At 34.2% G+C, this 18,726-nt stretch overlaps 2 protein-coding genes across 6 annotated transcripts; both read left to right on the top strand.

Annotated features, from left to right (window-relative positions):
* The first annotated feature begins 1,547 nt into the window (after positions 1 to 1,547).
* On the top strand, positions 1,548 to 7,899 carry LOC18108408 (uncharacterized). 4 transcript variants are annotated; one of them, XM_024591393.2, is made up of 6 exons: positions 1,548 to 2,139; positions 2,357 to 2,489; positions 3,172 to 3,310; positions 4,276 to 4,312; positions 6,024 to 6,306; positions 6,676 to 7,899. In XM_024591393.2, the coding sequence occupies exons 1-6, from the start codon at positions 1,957 to 1,959 to the stop codon at positions 6,717 to 6,719; spliced, it is 819 nt and encodes a 272-aa protein (XP_024447161.1). In that variant the 5' UTR covers positions 1,548 to 1,956; the 3' UTR covers positions 6,720 to 7,899. The 4 variants fall into 4 exon arrangements, with proteins under 4 accessions (XP_024447161.1, XP_006371379.1, XP_024447163.1 ...); XM_006371317.3 differs by having other exon boundaries at positions 1,549 to 2,139; positions 3,175 to 3,310; XM_024591395.2 differs by having other exon boundaries at positions 1,549 to 2,139; positions 3,175 to 3,310; positions 6,656 to 7,899.
* A 5,233-nt stretch (positions 7,900 to 13,132) lies between these two features.
* On the top strand, positions 13,133 to 17,722 carry LOC7458827 (disease resistance protein RUN1-like). Of its 2 annotated transcripts, none has more exons than XM_052449741.1 (5): positions 13,133 to 13,660; positions 14,183 to 15,275; positions 15,427 to 15,735; positions 15,846 to 16,823; positions 16,956 to 17,722. In XM_052449741.1, the coding sequence occupies exons 1-5, from the start codon at positions 13,176 to 13,178 to the stop codon at positions 17,409 to 17,411; spliced, it is 3,321 nt and encodes a 1,106-aa protein (XP_052305701.1). In that variant the 5' UTR covers positions 13,133 to 13,175; the 3' UTR covers positions 17,412 to 17,722. The 2 variants fall into 2 exon arrangements, with proteins under 2 accessions (XP_052305701.1, XP_052305703.1); XM_052449743.1 differs by having other exon boundaries at positions 13,523 to 13,660; positions 14,188 to 15,275.
* The last annotated feature ends 1,004 nt before the right edge of the window (positions 17,723 to 18,726 follow it).

The following is an 18,726-nucleotide window of genomic DNA, read 5'->3' as shown; positions in this document are numbered from 1 at the left end:
ACACATGTAAAAATAAGTAAAAATAAAAAAAATCATCACTTAATTTTATGGTAACTAGGAAATTCTTATTGTTTTTTTAGAGATTTTAAATAAGAGGTCGATTATGTATTAGAAAAAATAACAATCATCTTATATATCATGTTCTTATATGCTAATAGTTTGCCTCAATTAGTATATGTATTTGTTATTAAAGATAAAATACTATCATGATCTAAGACAATGATTTTATGACCTAGACTTGGTAACAAAACTCATTTCTCACCTTTGAAATAGGTGTTGGAACTGCGGGGATAGTTATAAAATAATATGAATAAAACTGTTCAAGATTACCAATCCAGCCTGTATTTGCTCTCCACATCAAAGGTTATCTAAAAAGAAAGAACATGAGACTAAAATCACACACTTATCAATATGAACATAGAGAATTCAAATAAAAAATAAATATTTACAATTAAAAAATAACATTAAGATTTTATAAATATTTAAATTTTATAATCTTAAAACAATATTGTCATTACAAGTGACTTTGCTTCTTGAAGATGATTTATTGGATAACTAAAAAAGTAGATCAAGAAGGTGTTGTTGAGGGCATTCTTGGACCACAGGTCCAGATTCACAAGAAAATAAAACTTTTGTTATTATATGTTTTTTATTTTTAGAAATAATCATAAGAAAAAACATGATATTTTTAAAAATATTTTGAATGTATTAATCAATTTATTACCCACTTGCCATTAACTTAAGATAATGCTTAATGATGGTTCATATATTTTGGATGGATTTTATAAATAATAAAATAACCAATACACATATGGATTAACAAAAAATATTATTTAAAAATTGTTTTTGAACATAACAAAGTTATGTATTAATCAATTTATTACCCACTCATCATTAACCTAGAATAACACTCAATAATGGTTTATTTATCCTAGTTGGATTTGTGAATAATAAAGCAATTAATACACAATTGCATTAAGAGAAACATATTTTTTTAAAAATGTTTTTGAATATAATAAATTCATGTATTAATCAATTTATTTTCCATTCATTATTAACCTAAAATATTTAGTTAGATTAAAAAACTAACCATGAAAAGGGTAATCTAATTAAAAATAATTTACCATGAAGTTGCTCATATGATACTCCCCACTTCACACCAGTTAATCCGTAGGGGTTGACTGTTGACCTCCCGCGTGATTTTATCCGTCTGCCCTCGATTTCCTAAACTTCCCCGTTCCGTTTCTGCCACCAAGAACTTTTGCTCTCATCACAGCAGTTCCGTTTGGTAGTTTCGTAATTATGAGCAAAAACGGCATACCAATCAGTCATTCGACTTTCCCCCTCAAAATAATACAAAGTACAGCTATGAGGGACATAATAATGCCGCAAAAGCCATACCCACACTCAACACAGCACGTATATCGCACACATGATGAGCAAAACACCAATTATCATCTTATGGTGGCAAACACACGAAATAATGGCGCGTGAGAAAGAGAAAAAGAGGCGGGGCTGCTGTTTGAGTATATAATTGATGTCCGTATTACAAGGTTGTCTTTCTTCTTTCCTATTTTTTTTTTCTAGCCATTTTTGCTCTCTCTTCCCTCCCAATTCCCTCTCTCTCTTTCAATCTCACTGACCTAATTGTCTCTCCTTGATCAAATATCAAGACCACCATCCATCACCACCAAAATTCACCTCTAAAATCTAAGAAAAGATCCCTTCAAATCAAGTGGGTCTTTCTCATCTTTGGCACTTACATAACATCTAGATCGACCACCTCTATCTGTCCATATTGGGTGTCGCATAGGTTAATTTAGTCACATATATTAGGTCTCATTTTGACATATACTATAAAGTTTTGTTTGCTACTGAGCTTTGGTTTTCAGCGGTACTGGTGATATCAAGAGATCTCAGGAAAGAAAAGGAGGGATAAAGAGAGAATCAAGAAAGATGACTCCAGCAAATTTGGCAGGTCAGTTTGGTGACACAACTTATACTAAGGTATTTGTTGGAGGGTTGGCTTGGGAAACTCAAAAGGAGACCATGAAGAAATACTTTGAGCAGTTTGGTGAGATCTTGGAAGCTGTTGTCATCACTGATAAGGCCACTGGCAGATCCAAAGGCTATGGATTTGTATGTCCCTCCCTTTTTTGCTTCATCTATATATGTTTTTATCCTGCGTTTTTTGTGTTGTAAGCATGCAGTTGGTGAGATCTTGGAGCTAAAGACAGATCTAGTTATGGGTTACGCATGGAAATTACGGATTTCGAAAAAGAATCAAGAATTATACTAGGGTCCTGTCTTATTTTTGAGGTAGTTAATCTGGGAAAGTGTGCTGTTGCTATTTTAGGTAACTTTTCGAGAACCTGATGCTGCCATGAGGGCTTGTGTGGATGCTGCTCCAGTGATAGATGGAAGAAGAGCTAATTGTAATCTTGCATCTATGGGTGTTCAGAGATCCAAACCCTCTACCCCAAAGCATGGTATACTACTCCTACTACTTTCACTATTTTAATTTCTCTTCCATACAATTTTTAAATGTGATCATATATATGGATATTTATGTCTATATATATATATATATATATATATATATATATATTTGAGATCCAAAAAAAAGAAGAAGAAGTTTTTACAACTTTTATTCATTTTACTTTTCACTGTCTTAAGTCTAAATTGAGATGCTTTGATATTTTCAGAAATTGTTATTATTTAATTCTTTGGGCAAAGGTTATTAGAGTTTTGTGGATATTCATTGCTGATTAATTTGGATAAGAATTTGATGGAGGTCCAAAAACATATTCTGTTTTCGAAGCAACACATTGACAGTCGAATCATCGTGCATTGTGAATATTCTTCCTAAATGGGGGAAGGTTCTGTTCTTCGTAATTTGAACAGTCTGGACTCCATGATGTAATAACTGAGAGAGTGGATTGCCTTTTACAAGCATGCAAACAACTTAGTTTACTTGTTAAGGAATCTGTGCTTTATTATTAATCCCATCAATATTGTTGAAGTTTATATATAAAAGGGCTGCCAGCTTCTTCTTCTTTTTTCTTTTTCATTTGATCTGGTCGAGCTTTGATTATGTTAGCTGTTTTTCAGTCGAAAAATAACTGCTTTAGTGTAAAAATATGAAACAATAATAATAAATAAATGTCATAGCAGGAGGAGCAGGGAGGAACTTTAGGGTAATGAGCTCTTTTCAGACAGGGTTTGGAGGTGGTGTGGGCACAGCTTTTCCTCCAGCTGCATCCTTCCCTCATTATGCCATCCAACAAGGGATGCCCTATAATGTCTATGGGTATGCTAGCCCCCCTCTCTCTCTCTCTCCCCCTCTCTCACTCTCTCTCTCTCTCTCTCTCATATCTTTTGGGATGCTGCATGCACGTGCATCGCCAACTCATGCAGACCCAACCCTTTAAACTAGGGTGGTCGAGAGCACGCTTCATCAATCAAGCCACCTCATCATACTCTCTCTCTCTCTCTCTGTCTGTCTCTCTCTCTCTGTCTCTCGAACTTGGTTCAAACGAAGAGAAAGGATAGCCATTCATTTATTTATTCCTTTCCATCATCATGTACTCGCCATCCACATGCTTCTTGCTGATCTTTCACTCAAGACTTACTACAATTGCTCAACTTGCTGGCACAAATATGACACATTATGGCTTTGACACTGTGCATTTCGACAAAAAATTACAAGCACGTGGCCATCTCCTTTCTTCAAGACCCTACTAGCCCTAGATACGTATACATGTGAATGGTGACCATGGCAATCACCATTCCTGAACTCAATTTATATATCTATTATGGTACGACAGAGAGACCCACCTGCAACTGGCAAAACCATGTTCAAAGTCTTGCCTCTGTACATTTTATTCATGTGCATTTTCATGCGTGCATATGACACACTGAATGTTAATGTCATGCTTCTTTTTGCTTCTCACCATGGTCTCTGGTAAGAATTATATAGCTTAAATATAAGGTTTCTGCTTAAAATGGTGCATTGTGATGGAAGATCAAGTGCTCATTTATAGTCTCTGGCCGACAAATATAAAACCAGAAAATAAAATGAAATAAAAGTTACCTCCTATCATTTTATGCATGCATACCCACAGATGTATGCTAGTTGAAAGGCAATCATTATACTGTTTTGGCTTCATAAGCTCCAGCTATTCTTTTTTGGAATCTTCGCTGACTCCTTTGACGTCAAGCACCGAGCACTAACTTTATTTGCTTTGTCATTTCTCTTTAATTACACCATTTCAGGTACTCTTCATACTCGCCAGACTACACATACCCAACGGTTTGTACAAATTCTTCCTTTTCTTTTGCTTTTTCCTCACTACATCTTTGGATGCGTTTTCAAGCATACTTTTAGCAGACAGTGACTTTTCTTTTAAGGAAAAAACTTTTTATTTCAATTATTTTTACTATTTATCTTCCTTCATATAGAAGTTTCCCTTTTCTAGTTGCTCAAATGGTTTTTCCAGGAATATGTTTTGGATGACTTACTGCTTCAAAAGCCATTTCAAATCGTGTCAAAAGCACTGTACATATCCATTTGCAACATATGAAAAAAAAGTAGAGTGTTTTTAATAGGCAACTAGGCAAGGAAGAGGATGGCTAATTTTATTCATTTCCGTAAGAATCAATGATAAATTATCAGATGATATTAATTTCTAATCCACCATTTCTCTTCGAGATTAAAGCTGGAACACATTGTAATCGAAACAAAAAAAGAAGAGAAAGATATAACCTTTGTCGAACACCTAAAGTTACATAGGACAACATTTTCTTGGCTCAAAAGTCTAACGTGCACACTTCTTAGACAACTATTTTGTTATGTTTTCTCTTAATGTTCAAGTTGGAAAGATGTTACAAGCCTGATATATTCTTAAGACAGGCACATATCGGTAGTCTTCGAGTGAAATAATCATTGTTGCAGTACTTATTCTTTTCCCATCATGTAAATTATTGATGGAGAGAAATATTCATCCGATTTTGTCGTTTTTAGGGTTAGTCAAATGCTTAAATGGTGGGGTGGGTTCTAGGTAAAAAATTTATTCACCATGCTGCCATGTTTCGCGGGGGATGTTGCTTTTTTTTATCTAATAACATTAAACCCCGCTCGATTTATTATTAATTTATATATTTTTTTAATTAATCAAAATAATATACCTAGGTTTAACCAAATTAACTTATAATAAGTTTTTTTTAATCCTAATTTAAACTAAATTTCAAATTAACTTATTAAATTAAACTGGGTTAGATTTATAATCTAATATACTTGGTTAAAATCAAGCTAAATTTAATAATATTAATTTTAACCTCTTATCATTTCAATTGTCGGCATGGCAAGACAATTATTTTGTACAACTTTTCTGCAACACATAGTATTCACTAAATTATTAATGTACTAACATGTAATTATAATATTAGTGAATAGTTCTTGGTTAGAGAAGGAAAATACTGTTAACATATGGTAGCATTTGTACAATCTGATGCCCATCATTGTATGTACTCGATAAGCTAAATTAAAGTAATGTCATCATCGTGATTTTGCCTCCAAAGATGTAAAATTAATGCAAAGTGGTGACCAAAAGTTAATTTAAAGCTGTTTTGTCTTGTTGTTCTTTGTCAATTTGAAAATAGACGCTTTGTGGTCCGTTCTCTGTAACACTTTCACTTTCTTCTGAAATTTCATGGACCAGCTGTGACCGCCGGCAGGGTTTTCTTTGTTAATTTGCTAGAATGACGCCGTAGGAATAAGTTAAAACTTTTGATTTATCCTATTTCTTCGCAACATAGATTTCCTCGAAGCTAAGGTCCTAGATTCAATGCCCCAGATGTTACCACGAATCAATTTTCTTATCCAAACAAATAAATAAACCCGCACTCATGCATTGCTGATATTTTTTAATTTTTTTGGGTTTTTGTACTCAATGCACAAAATGAAAGCATGGATAGATTATATATCTCTAGTGAATTGTTTGGATTTTTGGTTAATGGTGCAGAGCTACTACAATGTGTATGGAGGGGCAACTGCACAGTATCCCATGTATGGAACTGGGCATGGTGGGCTGATGAATGGTTCAGCTGCAGCCTTTTACCCGTATCTACAATTTGGAGAAGGAAGTGGAGGAGCCGCCACCAGCTACCCTACTTCCGGGCAGAGCTATGGTGTCCAGTACCCATACAACCTGTTCCAGTATTCAGCCATTAATTCAACCACCGGAGGATATCCACAGCATTATGGTGCACCTATGTCTCTTGCTCCCACTGCGGCCTTGCCATCAGGTTTGCCATCTTTACGGCTTCTTCTCATATTTATGGCCTTTACTGCATCTGCCAATTTTAGGCTTTGTAAAACGAGAACTGAAAATTTAATTAGGTCACCAATATATATATAGTATTATTTCCTCTTCTGCTTAGCTAAAGAAGACAAGTGATCACATTTTCCGATGTAAGATTTTAAATTATGCTACCCAACATCCTCTTATATTAGAAATAATTTCTTAAACAAAACCTATATAGATTAATGCTATTAAGTTTCTACAGCAAGGAATGGTCCTAACAATTATTTTCTAAACAATACTTAATTAATTATGCCTTTTTTTACTGGAAGGAGTACTGATATCTTTGACAGTGTGTTTTGCTGTGCCACAGGCGTGACCTTGGCTCTTCAAGCTCCACCAATTCCTCATCGCTAGAGGGTGTCCCAGTTTAGCCACTTCTATTCTGTGAGCTTCCTCAGCTGTTTCATTCGAGGCCTCAAATTCCTTCGGCCTAACCATGGTTCTCTTTCTTTCTCTTCCTAACACAAGCCCATGTCCTGGATCTTGGGCTTCTTGCACACACAAAACCCCCCATAGGGGTTAAAATCTTCTCCAAGAATTGGAGAGTCATGCATCTTTTTTCATTGCATCTTTTTGAAAGAAGGGTTCCTCCTTGAAGAGAACCAATACATGTGTATGTAATCACCAGCTCAAGCTATTGGATTAGCTTGGTTGGAAAAAAAGTTTCTCAATCAGTAGCCCCAGAAAGGCTAAGTGAAACAACCATTTTGTAAATTTTAGCCTAGGCAAGGCTAATCAACTTAAAAATGGTTTGCCAAAAATGTACATTCAACAAGAAAGACAGCAAACCCTTCATTTTCAAGAACAGTTTTTAAATGGATAATCCCTCCAACATGGCTAATCACCTCGAGTTGAAGAGGCAGTTTTTAGCGAAATCATGGGCATGGTTGCCCACAGTTTTTTTGTGCATTAACATCTAGCTAGCTAGTCTTAGGATTTTAGAACTAGGACAGTGCAGTCATGTTTCGATAAATGCTTTTACCAACTTTACTTTTAATTAATCTTAAATGTGTTTTAACAAAAGATCTTTCCTTCGGCGAGGGAAGAAAATCTTATCAACTCTTGTTTTTCCTTTCTTGTAAATTCAATGGAGCTAAACTTTGGGAGTTTTAGCCCATTTTAGTAAGCAATAGGAGGGGTAGTGTTTGTTTACTTTGCATTTAGTTATCTTATTACAACATCATGCTAAGAACTCCATAAATGGATGTGGAGCTCAAAGCACCCTGCATGTAACCCAGGGAGATATTTTGGTTCCCTTGGGTTCTTTTCCTCTAACCCACCAACCATGGTTAGGACTTAGGCCAGCTTCACCAATCTCTGCCGTCTCTCCCTCCCTCCCTCCCTCTCTCTCTCTCCATGGAACTTTTACCTGGAGATGGACAAGAATACTTTTTATATTATGTATAAGCCTATGGTTTGGATTGTAATTAGAATGCTACTTAGGATAACATTCATTCTTCAACAATGGTGGTTGAGAATGGATATATTACTTACTTCTATGCTTTAATTTGGGACTGATATGCTTCTTCGTTAATGCTTTGCCCATGCATGAGATGTAGCATTAATTTTTTCAAGTTCACAATTCTGTCATGGTAAATTTTCAATATTGGCTTTGAAAATTATTATGATTTGACGGATGAAAATCTACCTTAGTTGTTTTTTTTTTATTAATGATTTAACCAAACTTTAGGCTTCTTACAAGTGGAAAACTAAAACTTGTGCAAGCAAATCTTTTCTATTCTTTCTTGATCAGAATAAATAAATCTTTTCACTTTGGCATAAAATTAAAGTAAATGACCAATTTACAACCAAATTTGTTGCTTGTAGAAAGTGAGGGACATAACTAGGGACTAAGAAAAGCTGTATACAATAACTCATGTTTTTTTTTTTTTTAATGTAAAACGATGAGCTTTTATTAGTGAAGAGAAGCAAGACAGAACAGAGCATCAAGAGAATGGAAAACTAAAGAAAAAGGATTAAATAAGATAAACTGAACGAGAAACATAGAATTAGAACCAGGCAATGAAATCCTCCCACCTATCCAAGCTTTGCTTTGCCAAGCAACTACATTTCCTTGTCTTATGGTGTAAATGAAGCTGACTTTCCTCAAATCTTTAACTTTCATGGCAACAGAGTTGAAAAGAATTTGCATCCTCCCGAACCATAGCTTTGTTGAGCCATCACACATCCAAGAAACTGCATAGACTGAATCAAACTCCACCACCCGCTCAAATGTCTGTCCTATCTGCTGAAATGATATTGAACCTACATCCCACTTGTTCTTTGAATGCGATATTGCCCAACACAGTAAAATCTGTTTCAATAGTGGGGATTTTGTTGTGTTGGGAAAAATAAATTGTCCGCAGGGGGTGTTATATGTTAAGGGGGCAGGGGAGTAGAGTAAACAGGAGATAAATAGAGAAGCATGTGAAGGGAAGTTTAAATTCTCAATAATAATTCAACTATCCTTGTGATGGGTGTAGGATTTACGACCCTAATCACTAGGTAGGCCAGTGACATAAAGAATGAGCCAACTCAAAAACCTAATAGGACAAGATGTGTTCTAGGTTTAAAGCTCGAATACAAATTATATATTTTTTAGACCTAAACATGCTTCATTAGATCTAAAAAGGGTGGTTGAATAATAAAAAACCTAATTGATCCAATTGATCCATAATACATTAGTTTGTAGATTAAGATAAGGGTAAATGGATAAAATACATGAAGGCACAGGTCCAAATAAAACCACCTTTAAGAGCACAAAGCTGCATACATACCTCAACCCTAAAATATTGCACCAACTTTTCATATAATTGTTATCAAGCATTAAATATTCTCGCATTCTCTAGTCATAATTAGATTTATAAAATGAAATGCTCAAAAAACAATATCATTTCCACTCAATAACAAACCACCAGCTATTTAGAGTTGTTACTCTAAATGACTTTTAATAAAACTAGAAGTAATCACTAATCTTTAGTGATTAAATATTCATGAGTCATAGTATTTTACTCACTTCTCTTTTATCTTCATTTAAGTTGATGTGGTTCATGGCTATATAAATATTCATGAGTCATTAGGTAAGATAAGTTCCATTTCTATATTTTCTAGTGTATATTCTTCTTCTTCTTAAGCTTTTGACTCTTTTTAATTCTACCAACACACACACACTACACACATTATAAGACTTTATTCCTCCTTTATTTATGCTAACTAAAGCATTAGAAGGTCACCCAAGCCCAATATATAACTTGTTTTGTAAGCGCTTATGATCTCCAAATTTAGTAGTATATCTTCAACCTTTAGCCCATTCATCAATATTGAAAAGATCTTAATCTTATAGGGTTTACCTTAAACCTTATTAGTGGTATTGTTCGTGAGGAATTCTTGAATAAAAGATAGTTCCATTTATTTTTTCTGTTTTTCCATGGCTAACAAGCCAGAAATTCTAGGACATGGGCACCATAAGTGCTCCATCATCATCACCAAATCTTTAGTAATCAGCTCAACAAGTGAAATACTTAACAAACTCTTTTACCTATATAAAAGCAACTATAGGCCTACCTCTTCCACAACAAGTGGCTCCTCCGTTAGCACCACTTACACCCTTAAATTGTGCAGACAACTCCAATTTAAGGGGGAAGTATACTAAAATGATGTACAAAAGAGTAAAAAAGGGTGCCACCTTTATCAAAGGCCTTATAAAAGCTTATGTCATCATCAAATTATTCAACTTAATCCTTATTTCTTTGATTTCAATTAAAAAATTCTTTGATTTCAATTAAAAAAACGATAAAATTTATTTTATTGTGTCCTTAATATTTTGATCTTCATCACTAAAGTATATGAAAACTTTAATAGGAAAAGATATCCATAGATATTAGAAAACCATAGATTTGTAATGAATCAATCAAAATAAGATATTGTTAAATTGAAAATAAAATGATCAAGATAAGCCTAATTACAAAATCTAATAAGTACGGATTGAGACGTGAGTTTGATAGGAATTAAGGACTAAACTAAATTTAAAAAAAAAACAATAAAGAAAATATTATGGTATGACATGTGTATGTTTGGGATGTGGAATGACCACTACCTCAACAATCTTTTCTTCTCTCATCTTTATTTTTATACCTTGGTATATATGTTTTTGTCTTTTATGATTTTTTGAATTTTCCTTTTCCTCTCTCAACGTGTGTGCCATGTGTCAAGGGTAGATTATATATATATTGGATACCATTGTTGGTTATCGTTTTATTTATTTATTTTTCTTTTAAAGGAATAAAAATTGGATGATGAAAGTCATGATTAAAGATCGATGAATGATGATTTTTATAGGACTATTATGTTTGTTAAACTGCTAAGGAACTAACTTAGAGCACACATTTATACATGTTTGTACCTAGAAATATTTAAGAGAATTTATTTATGGATTTTGTTCTTAGGTTAACTTGTATAAGGAATATAATTTGTCTTTATTGTTGTTGACAAGTTTTTCAAGATGACACATTTTATTTCTTGTAAAAAATCTTTAAATGAAGCTAATACTGCCAAACTGGTTTTCAAAGAAGTTGTTTTATTCCATTTAAAAGAGACCTTAGATAGACAAAAAATTCCGTAGTTATTATTGGAAGATTTTATAGTGAGAATATGACTTTTCTAAATTTAATAGGAAGATATGATATATCTCTATGTAGATAGATCAATTAAATCCATAAATAAGACTAGATAATTTGATTAGAAGTATATGTACATACAAGACCAATCTTTGAGATATTGTTTTAACCTAGGACCAAACATGGTGTCATTATTAAATCTTTGTCTAAGATTGTTTATAGCGAGTGTTCATCATAAATATTTTGGATTTATTTTCTATTAGAAAGCGTCCAAATTATAGTAATAAAATATCCGGAATGAGAATAGAGAAATCAAAATTAGAATGGCGGAGTTGAAATAAAATTAAAATTTTTTAATGTTTTATTTTAAAAATATAAAGGAATAATGACAAACAAACTAATTTTATTAATAGTGATAGAAATAAAAATAATAAAAATGATAATAATGGTGCGGTGCTAATTGAGAAAAAGGAGGAGGAGTGATAGTAGGGTAGTAATAAAATATACTAGTAACTATATTGTTTGACCGACCGACCGAAGTCTTCTCTAGTTTATTTTATTTACGTTGCTAAGTACATGGTTTTTTTTATTTCGGTTGGTCAAGGTCTTCTCCAGTAACTTGACACGTACTCAAATCCCTTGACTTTTGGGTCAAGAGAATACAATTATAATTAATCGTTTCCGTGATTTTCGCTTCTCTTTGTAATTAATTTATTCGCAGCAAATATTCGGTTAGTTCTTGCATGCAGTGGTTGAATTATTTTTTAAAATTATTTTCAAAATCAGGGCATTAAAATAATCTAAAAATACTAAAAAAATATTAATTTAAAGTAAAGAAAAAAAATTAAATTTAAATTTAAATGTTTTTTAAAATGTTTTTGAAAGGTAAAAACAAATAGGTTTATTTTTTTTCTTCTCAACCCTCAAACAAGTTATTTCCCCGAAAAGGAAAAGGTCATTAATTTTAGGCTATTTTATACATTACTTTTCAGCAAATATTTTCTTTTCTACTAATATTAGTGTTAGTGCAAAAGACTGAAATATAATAGAGGATAATAACTATAAATAAACTAGGGATTCAGTTTAAAATTTAATTTAATTTATATTTAGTATTTTAATAGTCAAAACAAAGCTCTAATATAAAACTATGCAGTTTATTAGTGATTTAAGTACGTTGTTTTATGTCAAATAATGTAAGAACAGGATTGACCTCTATTTTTAGGATTCGTTTTTATTAATAATTTGTTTTTTAGGAAATTTCTCAATATTAATATTTTTTTTTATTAACGTTGGTGTTCGGACCAGTTTGCGCGTACCTTGACTAATCCCACGGGCCCTGAAGTTAACGACCATGTAAGCTTCCAGTAGCCCTGATGTTTGTGAGACTCGAACCGGTAACCTCTAGGAAGCAAATCAATGATCTGACCAGTTGAGTTACACTCCCATGGTTATATTAATATTTTTCTTAATTAGAGATGAGGTTGAATATAATTACTAGTATTGGTAATATTAATAATATTTGCATGAGGGTATTATTTTAATGCCAAAATTATTTGTTTTGGGTGTCATCATTTTTCTTTGTTTTTTTTTTTTTAACTTTTTCTTCTTTTTATGGTAGAGGAACCCTTGCAAGCAACAGCCCAATTTCAAAATCTAAACAGAACTAATAAAGCAAAAGGCAAAGAATTCTCCAGTCTTGTTGCGTCAAGAAGATAAATCTCAAGCAACGAAAGCTCGACGAGATGAAGACTGAAGTTCATTGTGGCACGTGCCAGTGTCACAAGCGTGCATAATTCTTAGGACATGGAAATATTAAGCAAGGATGGCTGGAAACAAATTGTTAGAGGGACCAAAGTCAAGAAATTCACCAGCAAAATTCATATTGACAAATAGCTACAGTATGGGTCCCCATGTATTAATTCGCCTAAACCTTTTCCATGGTCTTCAAAGAATGAGGAAGTCCCCATGTATTCGCCTGCTAGACCTTTTCTTGGTCTTCAAACAATGAGGAAGTCCGAGGAGGATTAAGTTCTGTCCAAGAAAGTGGGAAGTTTTGCGTGAACAAAATATCTGATTCCCCCGTTGTATTTATACACAAGACTAGACTAACTAAGCCTTATCCCTACTCTTTGTTTTCTCCCATTTAATCTTATGCATAGATTGACTATACTTTACCTGGAATCAACTTTCTCAAATGGCTTCCTCCTTTTCTGCTTCAGCTAGCATCCCTGCAAGAAAATATGATGTCTTTATCAGTTTCAGAGGGGAGGACACTCGTGATAATTTTACCAGCCACCTATATGCTGCTTTGTGTAGAAAAAAAGTCCTGACCTTCGTAGACAACAACCTCAGGAGAGGAGACGAGATTTGTTCATCACTCTTGAAAGCAATTGAAGAATCCAAGCTTTCTGTGATTGTTTTCTCTGAAAACTATGCATCCTCCAAATGGTGCTTGGACGAGCTTGTAAAGATCCTGGAATGCAAGGAAATGAATGGACAGACGGTTATACCGGTGTTCTACCATGTCAATCCATCTCATGTAAGAAATCAAACTGAAACTGTTGGGGATTCAATCGGTGAACTTGAACTAGTAACAGAAAAGATGGAAAAGGTGAAGAGATGGAGAGCTGCCTTGAAGGAAGTGGCTACTCTAACTGGGTGGGATTCGCGGAACATTAGGTGAGCTTCTTCAAGATTTACTCGTCAGAGTTTGACAAAGTCAACTTACACTATGTTTATTTTGAAATCCAACTTAGACAAGGTCCTAGTTGAATTTGCTGAACTAAGCCATGTTTATTATCAGTAACCAAGAAAATAAAATATATTTAAGTGATTTGTTCTAAAAAAAAATATCAATAAGCTAGACCATTACTTCAAATTGTTCAAACATTCGTTCAGACCGAAAGGTTCACGAAGCAAAATTCTAAAGTAAATAACATGTATTTTTTTAATGATGTGCGATGTCTTGTCCATACAAATATCAGAATACAGTAATTAAACAGACGTCGTGGACCCTTCAAGATCTTTATTTAAAATCATTTATTCTTATGTAGTAAATCAAATATATTATATGCTTACTTAATATCTTTAAGAAATTTAGCAGCGTTATTAAACCCAGATTCTGAAAATTAGATATGATACTTTGTGTTATTTTCTGTAATTTCTCAAGAACTTAAAAGATGTATTCTTTACGTTTGGTAGATCAGAGTCTGAACTTATTGAGGCGATTGCTGGAGATATCTTGAACAAGTTGTATAAAATGTCTCCTGGTCACTCTATGAATCTGGTTGGAATTGAGGAACACATCAAGAGAACTGAATCTTTGTTGTGCATGGAGTCACAAGAGGTTCGGATCATAGGAATATGGGGAATGGGTGGTATAGGAAAGACCACCATTGCAAGAGCTGTATTTGATCGAATCTGTAATCAATTCGAAGGATTCCACTTTCTTGCAAATGTCAGGGAAAATCTAAGAAGCTATACTGCAGTTGATTTACGAAACAAACTTCTATCTAAAATATTAGATGAAGATAATCTACTTGAGCAGCCTCCAAGTTTGGCAGTTGCTTTTACAAAGGATTGTCTCCGCCGCAAAAAGGTTCTTATTGTCCTGGATGATGTGGATAACTCGAGGCAATTGCAGGAGTTGTCACTTGGGGTGCATGATTTGTTTGGCCCAGGAAGCAAAATCCTTGTAACAAGCAGGGATAAGCAAGTGCTTATAAAGAATGGAGTTGATGCCATATATAAGGTGCAAGGATTGAACAACCATGACGCCCTTCGACTCCTGAGTTTGAATGCCTTCAAGAAGAACTGTCCCAAGAGGGATCACATAGAGTTGTTAGAGAGGATGGTAGATTATGCAAAAGGTAATCCGTTGGCTCTGATAGTCTTGGGTTCCTCTCTTTATGATAGAAGCAAAGAGAAATGGTACAGTGCATTGAATAAGTTGGGGAAAGTTCCAAACCCTGAAATTCAAAGGGTGTTGAGGATTAGTTACGATGGATTAGATGGGGAACAGCAGCAAATATTTCTTGATATTGCATTCTTTTTCAATGGCGCAGAATGTAACCATGCTGTAAAAGTTTTAGACAGTTGTTATTCCTCTCTGCAGTTTGACTTGAGCATTCTCATTGACAAGTCTCTAATCACCATTTCTCAGAACACACTAGAGATGCATGATATACTACAAGAAATGGCTTATAGCATCGTTCGTGAAGAATCTAAGAATCCTGGAAAACGCAGCAGGTTGTGTGATCATGAAGATATCTATCACGTACTGAAGAAAAAGAAGGTAAATTCTATAGTTTGTGAATATTTTTTCTCTCGTAAGCACAGGTCGTTATGTATCGTGAACACAGTTGATTTTCCAAGTAGCTCAAAATATATCTATCACATGCTCTAAATTATGTATTGCAAACTTATTCTCTGCCCTTCGTTATCAGGGAACTGAAGCAGTTGAAGGCATTTGTTTGGATATATCTAAAATGCCGGAGATGCACTTGGAATCCGACACATTTGCAAGGATGAATAGTCTCAGGTTTCTTAAATTCTACCATCCCTTTTACTTCATGGACTCCAAAGACAAAGTGCACCTTCCTCTGAGTGGCCTCAAATATCTCTCTGATGAACTGAAATATCTCCACTGGCATAGATTCCCTGCAAAATCTCTGCCACAAAATTTTTGTGCCGAAAACATTGTTGACCTTACACTACATTCTAGCAGAGTTGAGCAACTTTGGACGGGGGTACAGGTACGATTTGTTTTTGCTATGGAGTATCTATATGAGAATTATGAACTTCAAGACTCCTAATCTCTATTTAAGCCTTTGTTCTTTTGTTTGTCCTGTTTTGCTTCTGACAGGATCTTCTGAATTTAAGATGGATTGACCTCAGTAGGTCGACATATTTGTTAGAAATTCCAGATCTGTCGAGGGCCAAAAATTTGGAGTATATAGATCTTAGTTTCTGTGAGAGTTTGCTTGAGGTGCACTCATCCATTCAACATCTTGAAAAGCTAGAAATCCTCATTCTCAGTGGTTGTAAGAATCTAGGGATTGTTCCAAAAAGGATTGAATCGAAGTTTCTGAGAATTCTTGATCTATCACATTGCAAAAAGGTCAGAAAATGCCCTGAAATTTCAGGATATTTGGAAGAATTGATGTTACAAGGGACTGCAATAGAAGAACTTCCCCAGTCGATTAGCAAAGTGAAAGAGATAAGAATTCTTGATCTATCAGGCTGCTCAAATATCACCAAGTTTCCCCAGATATCAGGAAATATAAAGCAGTTGAGGTTGCTTTGGACAGTTATAGAAGAGGTTCCCTCATCGATCGAGTTTCTTGCAACTCTCGGTGTATTGGAGATGAATTTCTGTGAACAGCTCTCTAGTCTCCCAACCTGCATCTGTAAATTGAAGTGCCTTGAACGACTTGAGCTAAGCTACTGCCCAAAACTTGAGAGCTTCCCAGAAATCTTGGAGCCAATGGAATCTTTGAAATGTCTTGATTTGAGTGGAACGGCTATTAAAGAGTTGCCCTCATCGATTAAATTTTTAAGCTGCCTTTACATGCTGCAACTCAATAGATGCGATAACCTTGTCAGCCTTCCAAGTTTCATTGAAAAACTCCCTGTGCTGAAATATCTTAAATTGAATTATTGCAAAAGTCTTCTTTCTCTACCAGAGCTTCCACCGTCAGTAGAATTCTTGGAGGCTGTTGGTTGTGAATCACTGGAAACCTTATCAATCGGCAAAGAAAGCAATTTCTGGTACTTGAATTTTGCAAATTGCTTCAAATTGGATCAGAAGCCACTCTTGGCAGATACACAAATGAAAATTCAGGTCACTTTCTCTTCCTCTTCGTGTTTCTCTCTCTCTCTCCCTCTCTCTCTCTCTATACACACACACACACACACACACACACACACACATATATACATACATAAAAGGTGACTGCTGATTTCTGTGTTACAGTCGGGAAAGATGAGACGCGAAGTCACGATTATTTTACCAGGGAGTGAAATTCCAGGATGGTTCTGTGATCAAAGTATGGGATCTTCGGTAGCCATAAAGTTGCCCACAAATTGCCATCAACACAATGGTTTTGCCTTCGGCATGGTCTTTGTATTCCCAGATCCTCCAACAGAATTGCAATGCAACAGGATATTTATATGTGAATGCCATGCTAGAGGTGAAAATGATGAACATCATGATGTCATTTTCAATTTGAGTACTTGTGCTTATGAACTCCGATCAGTTGAGTCAGATCAGATGTTACTCTTGTACAATCCCTGCGAGTTCGTAAAACGAGATTGCATCAGCCAATATTCTGGAAAAGAAATTTCATTTGAATTTTACCTGGATGAGCCGTCAGGGCTTCAGAATCGTTGCAAGGTGAAAAGGTGTGGAGTTTACCTCCTGGATGAGTGATTTCCACCCAGCAGTGAGGTTTTTGTGTTTTCGTAATGAGGAATTCAAGATTTTTGGAAATCAATCAGAGTATAATATTATGGGAGCTTGCGTCGATTGCTGCCTCCTGCTATAATGATGGCATCGATTCGAAACAGAGGAAGTGAAGAACTGATAAGCTGGAAGAGGAACCACGCCATATCTGGTTTAACACTATGAATGATCGAGATTCCAGCAGGACAGACCAAGCAGAGTCTTTTTTGTGAGATGATTGTGTAAGATAATGTTTAGTTTTACTCAAATGAACATAGAACTAAAATTCTTACTTTGTTAATCTTGTAAACTTAACGTTGTATAATATATGATTTATTTTAGAAATAAAATGTATACTAAAACTTAGATTAAACAAAATATTTAGTATAATTACTTGTTGAAATATTTAAAATGTATATGAAGAAATGCATATCACATTAGGATTATATCTATTGTTCTTAAAACTTTTGATCATCATTTGGTATAAATATATCATCAACACCTTTTGATTAGTTGTACATCTTATCAAGGTCTATGAATGTGAAAAAAAAAAAAAAACATTCAAAATGTCTCCACTAAATACCAAAATTTAAGCTAAAAAATAGAAGAAAACGTACAGAAAGCAGTAAATATAAAGGAAAATAAGGTAAATGAGCTACTTCTTGTAGTCCAGAATACCTCTCATTCAACTCCTTTTTATACTAGATTTTTGAACCAAAATTAATTCAGAACATAATTAATTCTTGATTCTCGTCATTTATTACCTTAATTATGCCATGAAATAAAATAAAATCTAATATATTCTTTCCTTAAAAAACACACATTTTCCCTTTAAAAATAAAATATTTAGGTAAATAAAAGTTATTATTCAGACAATTCATTTATGGATTACCTAAAAAATAATATTTTAGGTCAAAAACTTATTTTATATTAAATGTATACCTAAGCTCAAGCTCGAGTCGAGAATGTATGTGCATGACTTACACCCAAAGCTTACTTGGCTTAAGGTCTTTCCCTTCTAAAAGCTTTGATACCTTGCTATCTATACCTAAAATATATGTATCTAATATAAAGGATAGTGATTGTTCACCAAAAAGAAAGGGAAGACAGTTGAAATTGTTCATAAATCAAAAGAATCGATCATGAAGAAGAACTCATGTTTGACTAGGAGAATTGACCAAACAATCAAAAGTCATGATCGACCAAAAGAAAATGATTGATTAACAAAGTTTGAATACACATTGAAATAAAAAGATACAATCTTATTATGAATGGAAGTCCACAACATAATAACTAATCAGAA

Source organism: Populus trichocarpa, chromosome 19 (genome assembly GCF_000002775.5).
Source record: "Populus trichocarpa isolate Nisqually-1 chromosome 19, P.trichocarpa_v4.1, whole genome shotgun sequence".
In the NCBI taxonomy this organism is placed as follows: Eukaryota; Viridiplantae; Streptophyta; class Magnoliopsida; order Malpighiales; family Salicaceae; genus Populus; species Populus trichocarpa.
The sequence above is the reverse complement of the archived record's forward strand: the minus strand, read 5'-3'. Positions and strand labels throughout refer to the sequence as shown.